At 34.6% G+C, this 15,384-nt stretch overlaps 1 protein-coding gene across 3 annotated transcripts in view; it reads left to right on the top strand.

Annotated features, from left to right (window-relative positions):
- LOC138320633 (V-type proton ATPase 116 kDa subunit a 1-like) overlaps window positions 1-11,261 on the top strand; it is a 32,912-nt gene extending 21,651 nt beyond the window's left edge. For 2 of the 3 annotated variants that reach the window (XM_069263751.1, XM_069263753.1), the window contains exons 15-22: window positions 87-205; window positions 353-504; window positions 882-955; window positions 1,856-1,957; window positions 3,161-3,280; window positions 6,566-6,686; window positions 7,263-7,437; window positions 7,785-11,261. In XM_069263751.1, the coding sequence (XP_069119852.1) occupies window positions 87-205; window positions 353-504; window positions 882-955; window positions 1,856-1,957; window positions 3,161-3,280; window positions 6,566-6,686; window positions 7,263-7,437; window positions 7,785-7,881 (960 nt within the window). In that variant the 3' untranslated portion in view covers window positions 7,882-11,261. Of the gene's footprint in view, window positions 1-86; window positions 206-352; window positions 505-881; window positions 956-1,855; window positions 1,958-3,160; window positions 3,281-4,045; window positions 4,163-6,565; window positions 6,687-7,262; window positions 7,438-7,784 lie in introns of all 3 variants that reach the window. The other variant, XM_069263752.1, reaches the window with a different exon arrangement.
- Window positions 11,262-15,384: the final 4,123 nt, after the last annotated feature.

Consider the following 15,384-nt stretch of genomic DNA (forward strand, 5'->3'; position numbering starts at 1 on the left):
TGACACACCTGTACCGTTACTCTCTAAAATACATGTAGACACCTTCTGTAGATCAATACCGAAACTTAGTGTGATTTTATTGATAGGTATGGTCTACATCCAAGAACAAAATCACAGTGACAAACTCCATCAAAATGAAGCTGTCCGTCATCCTTGGGGTCGCTCAGATGTTTTTTGGAGTCGGACTCAGCTTTGTCAACAGCAGGTAAGAATGTAGATATATTCATGGTATACTAGATACTACAAATGTATGTGATTTCAACTCACTCTACCCCAGTTATGTCGCCAAGTTTTAAAAGTCATCTGATCAGTTTGTATAATGGCTGTGACTGAGAATGTGCTTGTTTTCCAGGTACTTTAACAAGCCGTTAAACATCTACTGTGAGTTTATACCCCAGGTGATCTTCCTCTTCTGTATGTTTGGTTACCTCATCATCCTTATCTTCGTTAAGTGGACGACCTTTACCTACAAGGATACTGGAAATGCTCCTAATCTACTCATAGGTAAAACCTCTATCAAAGGATATTTATATCCATTGTAAAATTGATGGTTACATTCATTGATGGATACTCTTGCTTTACTTTAGAAGTGAAATTAACTTGAAACAGTGACTCCCTTGTATTGTTTGATGTAGATAAATTAACGACTTTAAATTTAGAAGTAAAGCTGCACTTGTTATTTATGTATACTGGTAATGTGATTTACATTTGAATTAAGTTTATCTGTTCTAAAGTAGTTGATTGATGGAAGGAAGAAATTAACATTTCATGATCGATTATCTATATTGTACAGTCTGTTGATCAGTATATTTAAGATTATAAATTCATTATATTTTGTGTTTTACATCATATTTTATACTAAAGATTAAACATCATTCCAGGTTTGATTAATATGGTCCTGTTTTCTTATGATGAGAATGCCCAACCTAGTGTCCGAACTTTCTATGCTGGTCAGGTATGTTCTCATAGTATAACAAAAATAGGTTCATTTGATAATAAAAATACGGGGACTTTAATTTCATAATCAATGTTTTATACAAATTAGTTTAAACCTACAATATATGATAACATGAACGAACATAATGAATCCATTGTGACAGAACCACAGTTCAATCAGCTATAAATATGCTATGTATTATGTGTGTTGATATATATCTACAAGGAAAGATGTAGATGAGTTTGGTAACTGAAAGCTTAACTTACTTACTTTTCACAAGTGATTAAAATTCACATATTTTACAGACAATTGAAATTGCTAAAATCAATGGCATCGAAAATGTATCAAACAACATAAGAATTCTACAAGTCTTAAAACTGCCTTGAAAAATCGCAAAATTAAGTTGACATGAAAATATATTGGTTTACAGTAAGTGGAGCTATAACTACGTACATGTATCTGTATATAATCCTACGTACGTACATGTATCTGTATATAATCCACAGTAGGTGGAGCTATAACTACGTACATGTATCTGTATATATTTCTAATCCACAGTAGGTGGAGCTATAACTACGTACATGTATCTGTATATATTTCTAATCCACAGTAGGTGGAGCTATAACTACGTACATGTATCTGTATATTTTTCTAATCCACAGTAGGTGGAGCTATAACTATGTACATGTATCTGTATATTTTTCTAATCCACAGTAGGTGGAGCTATAACTATGTACATGTATCTGTATATTTTTCTAATCCACAGTAGGTGGGGCTATAACTATGTACATGTATCTGTATATATAACTATGTACATGTATCTGTATATATTTCTAATCCACAGTAGGTGGAGCTATAACTACATACATGTATCTGTATATATTTCTAATCCATGGGACATGTGGTTTTGATCTACAGAAAGGATTCCAGATCTTCCTTGTGTTGCTTGCATTGGCCTGTGTACCTTGGATGTGGTTTGCTAAGCCATTCTTGTTACGACACTGGCACAGATACGGACAGGTAAAGAAAAAAGTTTAAAACAACTACATACTTGTTTCTTTGTAAGGACAGACATAAAATTTTAAATAACTACTGATTCATGATAAGTATGTATTTAAAATTAATGAAAAAAGTCATAAGTTTATAAAGTTGTTGGTGATTTAAACATGTTGAAATTGCTATTTCACATCAATAATTCCATGAAAGAAATTTACCATTATGTTTTTGATGAATAGATACAACTAAAATTATATCTAATGATCTAGTGAATTTCACATTTTAAAATCAAGATGTAATGCAGTTGTATGTTTTTGATGTACGGTTTATATTGTTTTGTTGTCATGTTTAAGAAAGTTTATGTTTTTGTTTTTTTTATTATTTTTATGATGCTTAATTGTAAGCAGATGTGCTGTTTCATGTTGCATGGAGCGTAACTGTGTGGGTGTCAGGTGTAAATGTTGTCTTAATCATGTATCATCTTGTGTAAATTGTCTCAAACAAAAGGATTTGTGATGTAGTTTTAGACTTACCATATTTATGTAGCTATGGAGATTATATTAGGTGTTGATGACTTTTGATGTATATTTTAAACTGTTTTTAAGTGGTGATGGGTTTTGGAGGTTGATTGTAAATTAAACAGTTTCTATTGTGACTTATGATGGAGTTTTGTTCAATATAGTTTACCTTTTCAAATGTGATTTAGGCGGTATCATTGTAATTGCAGTCCATTGTTGATAGAGTACATATTGATTTACATTGGATGGAATTTGCATTCTTTGGTTTCTGATGTTAATCAGTGGTAAAGAGAGTACACTGAAGTTTGAATCTCACATAGATTTAGGGTTTAAATAATGTGACTTTGATGTCTTGCGTCAGTTTAAGTGTCCTAGCATTCCACCTAGATTTAGAATTATGCAGGTTCCAAAAAATAGAAGGAAAAAAATTATCAACTGGATTAGTTGATTATGCTGTTGTCTGTGTATGCTTGGATGTAGTGAAAAGAGCGTGTCTTATGAATTCTTCTCGGATTAAAATTTTGATTTGAACACAAGGTAAAAGGTCAAGTGCAAAGGTCAGTATAATATTATATTTGTCATTTTCAGTTCTAGTTACAATGAAGACTATATTTCATGCAGTTTGACAGGTTCCAAATGTGTTATTTGTCTGTATCTGGTATGTTTATGTGACGGAAGTTGTATCATCTACATTTTTGTTGTTGTGTAGTCCGGTACGTGTGGTAAGTCAACGTACCAGAGCATTCCTCTGGGCGACGAAGAGGAAGAGGAAGTCATCTACCACACTGACAACCCAGACAAGGCCAACAAGGATGACGATGAGGAGGAGGTGACTACCATACTCATACATGATTGGTTGAAATGTGTTTTTCCATGCATGTCTGTGGTGATGGAAACGAAGACTGGAATGAGACCAGCTTGGTGTCAGAGGGTGATAGAATGCTTATTATCAGGGGTTCATTCATTGTACCTTTGCTTTCAGGATTTCCAGCCAATAGTCACATCTATTTTGTCAAAAAGTCTTTAAAAACCAATAAATTAGAATTAATGAACTTTAGGATTGTCATGAAAAATAAAGATCTGAACCTTTATCCTTGATCCACTGAACAAAATTACAAGTCTGTTTTCAATTAAAGCCATTCAATGCTCATTATCATTGGTAATACCCCAACAAAGTGCTATGAATATTTATTCACTTTAGCACCCAAGTTGAATGTTGGTAGCTTATTTAAAAAATAAATGCAAGACATCTAAAAAAAATTCAAAAATGATGCTTTGATTGAATTTCAAAATTAATTTGTTTTCAGAAAATTCTGAAAGAATGAAAAATTTAGAATAATGGTTAGCAACCATTAAATAACTTTTCTGAAAATTTCATTGATTGCAAAGTGATCCTTCCCAAACAAGTCCATCCAAGAATCGTTTCCATAGCAACAGACAGCCAAACAGCATTAACACTAATGACGCCATTTTAGTGGTAGTGCATAGAGCCGTGTTCCAGCCAGCAGCCAGGGAGGTCAAAAGCTACAATTCCAAAATGAGAGAGATTTGTGTTCAATCTAGTATATATTTCTACTTTTATTGCCACTCACAGTTCAAACATCAGCAATTGTCCGTTCAGAGCGGTGACCTTGTGAATCACGCTCAGGAGGTCAATCAGCAAGGTGACGGTGGGATGATGGCGGCCGGTGAATTAACAGACACTGAGGAGGTGATTGCTGTGGCCTTGCTTTAATCCTTTATGTTGTAGCTTTGTTGTCAAGGCTCTATGTCATATACAGCCAGTTTTAGAATTTCTCATTTTGAATTTTATTTGAACCCCATCTGTCAACACTGGGCACTCTACTTTATGTTGTACCTTTATTTTAGTTTAGTTTTTTAAATCATTCAAAATTTACTAGGCCTATTTGGTTGCTCAATATAAAAGGAATAAACGTTATGTTTTGTTGTAACACACACAGCACACACACCCTCTACCTCCTACCACCACAACCACCACCACAAAGTTACAGAAGTTTATTTTACCACTGACATGATTTCTCTGTATGTTGTTATCATTTTGTATTTCAGTTGGTTAATCTGTCTAGATATGTCTGGCGTTGGGTGATGATACGTTTTAAGCCTTTAGATGTCATTCTCAGTAACAAAAGAGTTTATTTAGTTGGACGGGATAGATATGGGGACACAATGTTATCAGGTCACATCACACAAGGGTTTTAAATAGTCCAAGAATACCTTTTGTATTTATGATATAAAGGCTTTAAGTCGTTGCACATTATTTTATTGCACTACTGTAGTTGTGACACAGGAATTCCTTGTTTGAAACTTGGAATAAGAGGGAGTGTCTTGAAATTATGTGCTGAATAAATATCTAGAGAAAAAAATTGTTTTGAGTCATGGGGAAAATAGTTAAAATGTTGCATTTGTCAAAAAAGGGGGTAGGGATAAGAAATTGTAACAACTTAGATTCCACTGTAATCATAAACACATGAAAAGTACCCTGTTTAAATTTACCTGATTTAAATATGTTTCCTTCAATTGGCAGTTATAGAGTTATGAATACCAACTGCATGCTTTATGTCACCATTTCCTTTGCCAACTTGGTATTCATAACCCAATATTTGCCACTGACTGCCTAAATAATATACAGCTAATATAGATCAACTCTTGTGAAACATCTAAATTAAGAACACCTAATTTGCAAATAGACAAAAATGACAACATAAATAGTGGGTCCCACCAAGTTAGACAGCTGTGGGAAAGTGTTGTTATTTTATTTCGCTGCCTGATTTACAGAACTCATTTTAATGTTGTGACTATGTTTGGCAGTTTGTCTTGCTGTTAGTTGCTCACCTTTTACCCATTTCCTAGAGTTCACATCACCTAAAGCATACCTGCATGTTAAATATTCCATTGTTGTTTTTTCCCTTCATACAGCTCATGTAATTCCGATGGACAGACAGACAGCCAATCAAACATTTGATACTTTATATAAAGAGGATACCATGCTTAGTCAAAGGCTGAAAAACTGCATGGTCCTCAAGCTGATTACATTTATAACAGATCATGCATGTGTCCTTTACTAAATCTCCAACCAAAGTTCTGCCAGAATTTTCAGTTGTAACCCTTTGTCCACCTCTATCTATATACATATATACTGAAAGGATAAAGAAATGCATGTGAATATGATGAACCCAGCCCCGTAAAATGTTAGACTGTTAGAAATTGGGAGTTATTAACATAGCATACACTATACATCAGTTTGTAAAATCAATCCTTTGATAAAATCAACACTCCGTAATGTACATACAACCTTTTTACTTCTGGTAGACAACATATTATAAAGATGCAGGGAGGGTCTTACTTTTGAATGTGACACTTGTGGGATATCAATGCTCCTTTGATGGGCATTTTGGATACTTAGACATAGGTTAAAGTTTCTGTTATAAAGAATGGTCCTTTTGACAACACCATTAGTACTCTTTTTTTCTCATTTTCCTAGTAAAACCACAAATGTATTTTCTTTGGGGTTTTTTTTCAATGCAGTAGAGGACACAAGATGTACTTAGAAAATATTGCTGATATATGACAGCCATTTTAAGTGTAATATTCCATGTAATACAACTGTCTACATTATGCATTATGATTTGATGTTGTATATAAATATGCTAAACACAAACTAATCCCATATTATGACCAATCTTACAAAATTATTTTAATGCATGCATGTTTGGTAAACTGATGGGAATATACTGGGGTTGATCTTTGTTTTATCATTTGAGATATGTACAGTATAATTTATCTAAAACAAATATTTTGAGGTGATAAATATGATGTTTTGGTTTGGAAAATGACAGGTCTTTAAAACCCACATCACAATCAAAAGAACATTATCAGAATTAGTCCTGTCAGAGCTATTTTCGTTTGCCTAAAGATAAAGGGAAACAGATTACAAACATGTAATGGTGGGGGTCTTTAGTTCAGATAGGTTATACTGTACTAATGTGGGGAAAATGTATGTAAAAAAAAAAGAAGAAGAAAAAAAGCAAATTATTTTGATGTATGTGTCAACTGTGATAGAACATATTTGATAAAGAAAACATTTCATTTGCAGGAGTTCAACTTTGAGGAGATCTTTGTGCACCAGTCTATACACACCATTGAATACTGTTTAGGTTGTATATCACACACAGCTTCCTATCTCCGACTCTGGGCTCTCAGCTTGGCCCATGCTCGTAAGTATCCACATCATCAGACATAACCTATTGGTGGTACTGTATATGAAACAATGAATGCCCAGGTCCCTATAAACTGTCTTTCCCCTCATGCCAACCTTTTATTATCCCACGTTCCTTTTTGACCTTATGCAGTTTGTCCAGTGAAAAAAATGGAAATAATAAAGTTACTAATAAAGAATTGAATACACAACTACATGAAGTAGTTCTGATTTAATTCCTTATTTTATTAGATAGTTTACATCAACCTTAATTTTTTTGGGGTCCCAATTATTACCCTGTCCTTAAGTTTATATCTAGAGCTCTGACTATACAATGTACTATTGAAAAGGAAGTAAATTACATACAATATCTGGCATTTGTTTAGTCAATGCCAGTCTGAGTTGTGATATAGTATATAGGAATTTTTGATAATGTGAAAATGTTTATCTTACTTTCTCAGATTGACAGGGTGGATTCTATTTCATCAGAAAAAGACTGCAAAACATTACTTTCATCTTTAATATATACCGTAATCATTGTGGACCTGAAATTTTTGCCAATACATAACACTTGAAGTTACATTGATTTCTTCAGAACTGTCTGAGGTGTTGTGGAAGATGGTATTACACATTGGCTTGGCTATGGATGCTGGAATCCTGGGAGCTTTCCTCATTGTACCTCTGTTTGCTTTCTGGGCTGTGTTGACGGTTGTCGTCTTAGTTGTTATGGAAGGACTGTCAGCCTTCCTTCATGCTCTTCGTCTTCACTGGTATGTGACTTAAACCTCAGCTATTATTAACTAGCAGTAGCATTGTTTTCTGTATTACATGTATCTATATTGCATGGCCTTTTGAAGAATTGAGAGGCTTTGACGACCTAAATAAGACCTTTTTCGATTTACAATCAAACCTTACTAGATTTAGTTCGCTGAGGTCATTGATTTAGTTTACTAGAACATTATAGCATATGCAGAATTCTTGTGATGACTTCTTGTGATCTGAGGGATGGAGCATAAAAGAGGAGTGTTTTGGACTATATGTAACAATTATATAAACATTTTTGTTCAGGACATCAGTTACATGATAAATAATTGTTCTGTTGCTTGTATTTTGACAGGGTGGAATTCCAGTCCAAGTTTTACTCTGGAGAAGGATACAAGTTCCAGCCTTTCTACTTTGAGAACATGCTGGAGAGTGCTGCCACTGAGGATTAGAACAGTTCTGTATATACACATATATAATTAGTGGTGTAAAAGATACCTTTGATGTTATTTATTTGCTGTCAAATGATAGTCCTGTCAGTTAATGTTATTTATTGATAATGATCGCACATTTCTAGGGTCCATCATGAGAGACATTTTCTCTTGATAAATGTTAGATTAAATAATTTTCTTGAATATAACTTTACTTGTATGTTTTCCTTACCACATAATCAGAATTTTTAGGTATCAATAATTTTCGAAAGTGCTTTTTGAACTTTCAGATGTGATAATTTTCTTGAATATAACTTTAGTTAGGTATGATTTCTGATCAAAGAAAATTCCAAATTGTTATCACAGAATAATATCCTTCCAATGTTATCTTTGAATTGTAATACATGTATATGTCATCTTTTGTAAAAGAAAGAGAAAACTAGACAATCAGTAAACGCATGTAGATTGGATTGGGAATTCTTACCTTATTAAGAAAGTCTATATTTTGGCTGTACTATCCCATACACTAGAGATTATCTTAGATATGTAGAATGGAGCTTCAGCATCTGACAATAATTAGGGATGATAATTAACTGTACTGTATCTGACCAAAAGCCACAACTTAAAAAACATGTAGTATCCATGATTGAATTTTGGACATAATCAAATGCTGAAGACTTGTTATAATAATTGATCTCATTTTTCGTACCCCTGGGCACTCCTCATGGTTCCCGGTGATTAATTGATATATCTGTTGGATATCCTGTGTTGATAATTCATGGTAGCCAAAATTTATTTGTTGATGAACTCAAGTTGACACAAAGTTACGTTATGGGTATGATCATGAAGATTTAATAAAGGTAAATGATGGGAAAATAATGAATATAGCTCTAAATGATGGACTACAAATGAAATTGTATGACAAATTCAGTGAATGTAACATTACTTGTTAAGAATGTGACGTGTTTGTTATTTTGGATGTTATGAGTGTTGTACATGTGTTAATGATTTAATGTGTGTGTTTATATAGATATTACTCAGTGTATTTATTGGTTAATGACTGTGTGTGTTTATTCTTTCTCAATGTAAAATAACAAAGAATCTCACTAACCTACTGACTATTTATAAACTATACGGCAGTAAAGAGGATTTGGACTGTTATTTTTAAAGTCATTCTTATTATGTCAAGTGACAATCATTATGGTAATAAGAATACATGGTAGCCTGTTTGTCTAATACTCCATAAAGTCTGGTATAACAATCAAATGGTAGAATTTTATCAGTACACTTGTTCAAATCACTAAGGAGAATGCAGGCAGTCTGCCAAATTAATTAGAAAAAAATTGTAGTTAAGGGTGTATCCTAGTGGAACAAAAGTCTAATTATAAGTAGATGGTAGTGTGGTTGTTTATTTTCATGTTAACAACCAGAGTCATTTGATTTATAAACAAGTGACAGATGATAGCTGATTCATTCCTCATCTTCTTATTTCTAGACTAAGAGTAAAAAACAAATTGTAAAAAGAAACCATATTCAATTTCACAATTGAATTTAAGCTAATTGAAGATTAGAACAAGTCCTTGAATCATGTATGTTATAGCCTGACAATATTTGTAAGGAAAATGAAATTACCTTGACCCCTATTTAAGGTCACCTAGGGCTAAGTTCTAGTGTTAATTCATGTCAGTTTAGTCCTGAGACCAGTTTACTAATTAAAGTGACAAAATAACTGAGATGTTTGATTGGTATACATGTTTTAATCATGTTTCATTTTATCAATTTCTCGTAGCATTAGTATTTTTTTGGATTCAAGTTTTTGTGAGTCCATACAATAACTTGCGGCAATACTACATCTAGTGTCATTGTTGCTTTACAATGTATTACCATGGTGGTCACAGAGCAAACACAAAGATGTTTTATATTATAGTACAAGATACGAGTGCAATGGGCTCTTGTTACAGCTGAAGTACTTACAATGTTATTCAACTTAATTAGAATTAATTCAGATTTACTCTTCATTTGTGAATTGTTTATATACATAGTGTGCATTGTTTTCACCTAAACCCATGTTTAGGGCACTATGACATGGCTTTGATCAAATGAAGGAAAACTCATTTCTATATGATTATTAATCCACATTTCCAGGTTCACCAAACTTATATGTTGTTAAAATCAATGTGTATATAACCAGGTTTAATAGACCTGGGTTCATTGATTAGCATATTAATTATATAGACTAATCCATGTGAAGTTACTTAAATTTTCACTATCAATATTTAAAAAGGGCTTTGTGTATTTTGATCATAACCTGCGACCAACAGCTTTATGCTCATTATATTATTACTGAGATTTCATTGTTTCTACAATATGTATGATGTTTTATTTGGGACATATCATTAGAAGATTTAACAATCATTTGGGATCTAATCAAAATCGGATGTTCAGTTTTCATTTGGCTTTATGCACTGTTTTCATTTATGTAGATTGTGAAATTGAACATCAGATTTGTTTGTTAGAGTACCAAATGATTTTGCATACATTTATTTATGTACCTCGAAAGGGAAGATTCTCAATGAAAAATCAATTGTTAACTTATTTTGTGGGACTTGCTAATTACAAATGGGGATGTCTGAAGGAAATATTACATTCAAGAAAATACAAGTTTAATGATAACAAAATAGAATTTTGGGAAAATGAGCTCAATATCTTAACCAAAGGTTCATACACATAGACTGGATGGTATTTGACAAAGAATTAGTGTATGTGGTTTTGGGGTTTGACAAATGTTTGTTACATAAACAAAACAATAAATTAATCAGTAATCAACTTTCGATGTTTAACAATGAACATCTAACATTCCAGTATGAAGTTCATGTTTCAACTAGTGCTTGGAAGAAAGATATCAATTAAATTGTGATGCTTTACTATATACATAGTGTATAACATTTGTAAAAGCTTTAATTAAAGTGTGTACTATTTTGTACCAAGTATAGTTTAAAATATGAAAGATGCATGTTTTAGAGCTAAGATTCAAAACAATGTCAAGCTGGTGGTGTCCATTTGAAGACCACCTTTCAATGACTTTTACTGAGAAGTTTTAGATGCATGTCCTTGCATTTAATCGTGTAAATTGGGAAGAGATTTTAGTAAAAATCGCTTATGCAAAGTTTGAAGGTTTTGACCTACATCCATAACTTCATCAGAATAAAAGATTTTCATGAATGTGATTTTAATTTTCTTGGCAATGTTATTTGTTTTTCTCTGTGAGAATTTCCCACAGTGACACGTGAAATGGAGGTTAACTGAGTCCTCAGCATTAGTGATATTGATAGTTCTTGTTATTAAGTGCTGTTTCTATTAATTAATGGTGTTTTACGTAATGAATTAAATGTGGCAATGAAGCAATGTCTGTTTGTTGTATTTGTTCAACAGATCAAGATAAAGAAAGGTCAGGACGACAGGACATCTGACCCAAAGGGTCAGGATGACCTTTATATAATCGTCATGTTCTGTCCATCTTCGGCCGCCGTCTGCATTAACTGAAAAGCCCAGGGTACTGATAATATCTTTGGACTGTAGCATGCTGGCATGAATATATATCGGCCATCATCTGTAAATGACATCTTGTTGATAACCAAGAGGCCTATAGAGACCTGATATTGGGCCTGTGGCACATTGGCATGAATGGTTACCAAGTTTGTTGACATGGATGACCTTGACGTTCATTCTAATTCAGAACTGATATTGGGTCTGTAGCATTCTTATCTATGTCGCTAATACCCTCATAAGGTGAGAGTCCACTGGAATGACGTTATTTTACTGAGCCTATACACGACTGTTAGACATGACGTATAGGTGTCTCATGATGGCTTTCATTGTTGGAGTAGGCCCCTCGGATCTAGAGCCAGCATTCCTTTGTACTTGCTGCCATTACTATCACAGGGACCTGAGAATTAGTTACAGTGTTTATAATTATGAACCCACTAGAGTGTCCTTAGACCATTTTAGGCGTTTCATGCGTCTAGATCAAAATTTGGTAAAAATTAAACTCTACATAGTAATATTATGTAATTATTATATACACTGTAACTAATTCTCAGATCCCTGTAATTTCTATGGCCTGAGCATCATTGACATTCTCGCCAATCACTATTTTATTGTAAAGAGTATAACGGCTTGATTGCTGTCAGTATATATCTGTGTAGAGTCATCTTAAGGTAAACTTGCCTGGGAGTTGTTGTAGTAGTAGGCTAGTAGCCTGAACTACATATGATAATAGTCCATTTTTGCTGGCTAGGTCAAATTAGGACACGCAATATTGTCGTTTTATTTCCCTGATGATCTGAATGTATACAGTTGTACCAGTGTTTCATCATTTGATATAAAGCTCCCATATATACCATCCCAACTATCAGCTGTGACGGCTTTAAAAAGTTTTTGTAAGGTACATTCTGGTCAACTGTCAAATGTTCCTCTTTCTTCTCAATCGGATCCAACGTTTTGAAACTTTTTTATATTATTTGTCCCTTCTTTTTGCGTCAATGCTTGGTAACTCTCGATAGTTGGTCAGGATAGTTTCCTTAGGTGCCAGTATGTTTAGATAGTTTCTCATTATGATATGTTTATCGGTTATATTGGTTACTTTGTGTGCATGTTAGCAATTGAATTAATATTGGGTTTGATATTTACAAATTGCATTGAAAGAGTCTATCCGAGCCCGTTATTCACGGTAGGCATTTTCATCTTAAGAGGTCATCCACAGGGCCATGTATAGTTTCTATATGAAAAAATAGCCAGAAATATATGTATTGGCCCTGTGGGTCATCAATGAGTATATCAATGAGTTAGTTAAGCTGTAATACATTTTTAAATTGTATACATTTCAATTTGCTTCATCTGATCGACAGTCTCACCGGTGGTCCAATTCATATAATAATGTACAGTAGCTAGGCCTAATGCGTTTTATGAAAGATAAAACGCGTAGCCGTTAATTAAAATCCGAAGATATCCTAAAATAAATTAGAACTAGTTTAATTACCTCTAAGATTGGTAACTAGATCGACTAACAAATTAAAAAAATCTGAAGCCTATAGGCTACAACGTACATTATTTTAGAAACATCTTGTAGCCTACAGTAGATCTATACTAGTGTATACAGAAACATATCTCTCTAATATATGTTTCTGGTGTAAAAAACTTTTTTTTTTTTTTTTTTTTTTATAAGAGGGAAACGATACAATAAGTTGCCCTCACACAGGAGGGGATCCATTCAACTCGCAACTTTCATACTTAATTAAATTCAAAAGGCACGTTATAAAATTGCAGGGTTCAAGCAGAAAAAAAAAAATATAAGTAAAAGCAAGAAAACTTGAAACTTCATAATACTGCATTTGTAATCTCAGGCCTATTTTTAATTGAGGCATCTTGAGCTGTAAAGTTTCAGATGGTCTGAGATCGAGTTCATGGTAAACAAATGTTAATTTTTGGACTATAATGGAACTAACTATCATTCAAAAAGGTTTGTACTACTTGAACCCTGTTTTAAGAAGCACACGAATACCTGTATGTCTGTTTGTACAGTACAGTTGTGTAGAATATTAATATAAACAAACACAAGGACCCACAATTTTACCTCTTAACTACAGTTAGATTCCAGACAATGTATATATTGGCTGACGAGGGTGCCTCACCTAACCTATTGCTTTCCTCTTCCAGTAGTGAGAGGTAATTATATATAATTTATAAAGTAAAAGTATCATTTCTTACTCCTTTAATTACATTTCTTTGGGTGAATAATAGAGTATAGAGAGGAAAGAGTGAGAGAGAAAAAAAGAAGAAAAAAAAGTGTGGGGTGTGGGGTGTGGAAGGGGAGCTTGAGGGGTAGATCTGGGAGGAGTAGGAAGGAAGGAAGAAAGAGAATGGTACTATCAATGTTAATTTATACAAATTTAACTTGATGATATATGAATAAAAACATCTGCTTATTCTTAAAAGATGGATCAGCAACAATGTGGTAGCATTGGGGAGTGGTTTTAGGAGAGACGAATATCTACTATAATTTAGAAAATTTTCCCCATGTTTCCCATACTTTTTCAAATTTTTAGCTCACTTGGCCCGAAGGGCCGGTGAGCTTATGTCATGGCGCGGCGTCCGTCGTCCGTCCGTCCGTCGTCCGTCCGTCCGTCAACATTTCCTTTAAATCGCTACTAGTCATAGAGTTCTGGATGGATTGTAACCAAATTTGGCCAGAAACATCCTTGGGGGAAGGGGAACAGAACTTGTATAAATTTTGACTCTGGTTCCCCTGGGGGCAGGAGGGGCGGGGCCCAAGAGGGGAAATAGAGGTAAATCCTTTAAATCGCTACTAGTCATAGAGTTCTGAATGGATGTAACTAAATTTGGCCACAAACATCCTTGGGGGAAGGGGAACAGAACTTGTATAATTTTGGCTCTGACCCCCGGGGGCAGGAGGGGCGGGGCCCAATAGGGGTAATAGAGGTAAATCCTTTAAATCGCTACTTGTCATAGAGTTCTGCATGGAATGTAACCAAATTTGGCCACAAACATCCTTGGGGGAAGGGGAACAGAACTTGTATAAATTTTGGCTCTGACCCCCCGGGGGCAGGAGGGGCGGGGCCCAATAGGGGAAATAGAGGTAAATCCTTTAAATCGCTACTTGTCATAGAGTTCTGCATGGTTTGTAACCAAATTTGGCAACAAACATCCTTGGGGGAAGGGGAACAGAAGTCGTATAAATTTTGACTCTGGCCCCCCGAGGGCAGGACGGGTGGGGCCCAATAGGGGAAATAGAGGTGAATCCTATAAATCACTTCTTGTCCTAGAGTTTTGTTTGGATTGTAACCAAATTTGGCCATAAACATCCTTGGAAGATGGGGAACAGAACTTGTATAAATTTTGGCTCTGACCCCCTGGGGGCAGGAGGGGTGGGGCCCAATAGGGGATTTAGAGGTTAATATTAAAATTCCTTCAGAAATGAAACAATGAACCTGTATTCAGAACATTACTTGGCATTAAAAACCAGGTGAGCGATACAGGCCCTCTGGGCCTCTTGTTCCTTTTCCAAACAAAAAAAATATAACCAGAGGGCCTGTATCGCTCACCTGGTTTGTTATGCCAAGTAATGATCTGAATACAGGTTCATTGTTTCTTTTCTGAAGGAATTTTAATATTAACCTCTAAATCCCCGATTGGGCCCTATTTATAGGATTTACCTCTATTTCCCCTATTGGGCCCCACCCGTCCTGCCCCCAGGGTGTCAGAGCCAAAATTTATAAAGTTCTCCTCCCCTTCTCCCAAGGATGTTTGTGGCCAAATTTGGTTACAATCCATGTAGAACTCTATGACAAGTAGCGATTCAAAGGAATTACCTCTATTTCCCCTATTGGGCACCGCCCTTCCTGCCCCCGGGGGACCAGAGCCAAAATTTACACAGGTTCTGTTCCCCTTCCCCCAAGGATGTTTGTGGCCAAATTTGGTTACATTCCATTCAGAACTCTATGACTA

Source organism: Argopecten irradians, chromosome 4 (genome assembly GCF_041381155.1).
Source record: "Argopecten irradians isolate NY chromosome 4, Ai_NY, whole genome shotgun sequence".
Classification (NCBI taxonomy): domain Eukaryota; kingdom Metazoa; phylum Mollusca; class Bivalvia; order Pectinida; family Pectinidae; genus Argopecten; species Argopecten irradians.